A 2,858-nucleotide genomic window follows, 5' to 3' on the forward strand; every position below is an offset into this window, starting at 1 on the left:
CGCCATGTGGTCTCCTCCAGGGCAGGCGGGAATTGAACTCATGCGGAAGTGGCTTTAGCTTCTCAGTGCAGTGCTTTAACCCACTGCGCCACCAGGGAGGGCCCAATAATTATATTTTTATGATGGGTTTTTCATTTATAAAATAGTAATGATCAAATATTGGGGGGGGGCTCAATCATTTTTGAGAGGGACAGAATCCTGAGATCAATACTATTGTTCTGGAACAAACACTTGACTTTAAAAATGAACAACTGAGGCTGTGATGCCTGATATGACTCATCAGCTGAGTGGCAGTTGTGACTAGACCACCTTCCTGCAAATCATTGTTCCACTATTTTCACTGCTACACCAATACCTTGATTACCTTCCTATGAACAATTGGATCAGCTACTCTTTGGTGAAAAAGCTGGAAGGTAGTAGGTTCAAGTCCTGAGAATTAGAGATCAAAGGGCCTTTTTTTTTTTTTTTTAATATTGGGTACATTCATCCAGTGAGATGGAAACTAGGGGGTGCAAATGGAGTAATAATATTACCTACTTCCAAAGTTATACTTCTTGTTCTGAAAAACAATGAGCTTTTCCTTATCGCTTGATTTTTCATTCAGGGAGTTCGCCCGTTGGAAAGTGAACAATTTAGCTCTGGAAAGGAAGGATTTCTTCAGTTTGCCGCTGCCTCTTGCCCCAGAGTTCATCAGGAACATCCGCCTCCTTGGAAGGAGACCCAACTTGCAACAGGTTACAGAAAACTTGATTAAGAAGTATGGCACTCATTTCTTGCTTTCTGCCACCCTTGGAGGTAAGCAATGGCCAGATCCTATGTTAGTTGTTTGCCAGATCATTTAGGAGTGCTTTCAGACCCTTAGAGTGTAGTTGCAGTAGTCTTCCTGGGTCTCTTGTTCTTCCTAGCCTGTTATTATCTGAGAAATGTTTTATTTCTGGTGCTTCTGTGAACAGCTCAGTCTCTTGACATCTACATTCACTCATTAACGTTGCTTTTTGTTTGTAAACATCCTGCTGAAAGGGGGTGTGGGGTAAGGAGGTTGGAGAACGACAGGGCTCCTACTAAGTACTTGCCAGTAGGGGGCATGTCCAGTTTTCTTTTGACCAAGTCATCTAACCCCAGGTTTCTCCTTATTCTAATACTGGGTGTGGCTATAATTCTCAGAACTATATGCAAAGAAGAAAATGTCCTTTAAGTTCCTGAGCCCTGCTTATTCTTTATAAATATTGTTAACCAGCCAAACCAATACCAGTGGTTCTGGGCAGAATGGGGATAAGGGTAGAGTGGTACAGCCTGTGGCTAAGACCCAGGGCAGAATTAAAAAACACCAAAGAAGCAGAGCTTCTTTTGCCCTGGGAAGAAGAAAGAAAAATTTATTATAACATTTAGTTCACTGTCTGATGGACAGAAAAGGCAGTCTCCAAAGGTTAAGGCCAGCTACTAGCATGAGGTGGCTGTTGAATGTCTGATGGGGAGGAGTGTGGTAAAGCTTCAAGGCTTTTGCCTTTTCTGCGGGAGCAGATATATCCATGGAGGCTTCTCATAAACAACTTGACAGAGAGTATTCTATCTACCCCATGGAGGTAGCAGCCTGAGATAGAGATTGATAGAGAATGTTAAATGGATAAGTTGGAGGGGCAGAAGATGAGCTTCAGGAGACATAAAGAACTGAGGCAAAGGCGGGCCTCTCAGGTGGTGAGGCCTTATCCTGTGCCACAGCCTGATCAGATCATTCCCAAGATGATAAGGGGTGGGAGAGAGGTTATCAGCAGGGGCAGCAGGCTCCCTCTTAGCTCTGTCTATTCTGGTCAATGATCTCATGTTCTTATTGATAAGGGATTAGGGAGCAGAAGGCCTCACCAATGAATCCATGTTGTTTGCTGTAGGAGAAGAGTCCCTGACCATTTTTGTGGACAAGAGGAAACTGAGTCGAAAGACAGAGACAGCAGGAAGTGGACCTATAGTCGGGGGTAGTGGGAACAGCTCTGCTGTGTCCCTAGAGACCCTACATCAACTGGCTGCCTCCTACTTCATTGACAGAGAGAGCACACTCCGGCGGCTGCACCATATCCAGATAGCCACGGGTGCCATCAAGGTAACAGCCCGGGAGTTCCTAGGAGAGGGAGGATGGACTAGCAGAGAGAACACAAGGGGACACCAGCTACCAGTCACCTGGGCCTGGATAATGAACAGGGAAAGGAACTTTGTGATGAAGGCATAACCAGCTCTAAAACATATCTCCTGGGCCTTTGTCCCACAGCAAATAGTCACGTGGTATTTACTCTGAGGCAGGCTTTTGCCACATGACTAGTATAAAAGGTATATAAGGTCCCCTACTCTCCACAGATTAGTCTACAGAGGGAGAATTAGAACAGACAAGTAAAAATCAGCAAAATAATTTCAGTAATGATAAAAAATGATAGTTGTAAGGTAAGGAGTTCTGAGGTGAAAAAAGGGAGAGTTAATGTTACCCAGAGTGGTCAGTGAGGCCATTTGGGGTTTAGACTCTGAGGCTGAGGCCTGAAAAATAAGAAGCCAGCTGTGTATAGGTCTGAGGGAAGAATGTTCAGGCAGAGGGAAGAGAAAGTGCTAAGTCCCTGAGGCAGGAACCAGAGCACAGTGGAGTCTAGGTTGAACACAGAGGACGCTGCTGTGACAGCAGGGAGGTGAACAAGAGAGATACTGTTTTGAGATGAGGTTCAGATTTAGGCAGAGGTCAGATTACATGGCTGTGATAAGAAATTTTAATGTAAGTCAAACTACAGTGGGAAATAATCAGAATTTTAAGCAAAGGAATGACAAGACCTCCCATAGATTTGGTAAAGGTCAGTAGTTGCTGTAACTTTTTTTTTTTTTTT

General features: G+C 44.2%; 1 protein-coding gene across 1 annotated transcript in view; it reads left to right on the forward strand.

The window, feature by feature from the left end:
- The window catches only part of BRINP2 (bone morphogenetic protein/retinoic acid inducible neural-specific 2), a 109,484-nt gene that overhangs the window by 84,794 nt on the left and 21,832 nt on the right, over positions 1-2,858 (forward strand). Inside the window, exons 3-4 of the mRNA XM_004688510.2 lie at positions 605-795; positions 1,887-2,095. Of these exons, the coding sequence (XP_004688567.1) occupies positions 605-795; positions 1,887-2,095 (400 nt within the window). The remainder of the gene's footprint in view (positions 1-604; positions 796-1,886; positions 2,096-2,858) is intronic.

The sequence above is a fragment of the Condylura cristata genome, unplaced genomic scaffold (genome assembly GCF_000260355.1).
Source record: "Condylura cristata isolate star-nosed mole 26May11 unplaced genomic scaffold, ConCri1.0 scaffold00024, whole genome shotgun sequence".
Lineage (NCBI taxonomy): Eukaryota > Metazoa > Chordata > Mammalia > Eulipotyphla > Talpidae > Condylura > Condylura cristata.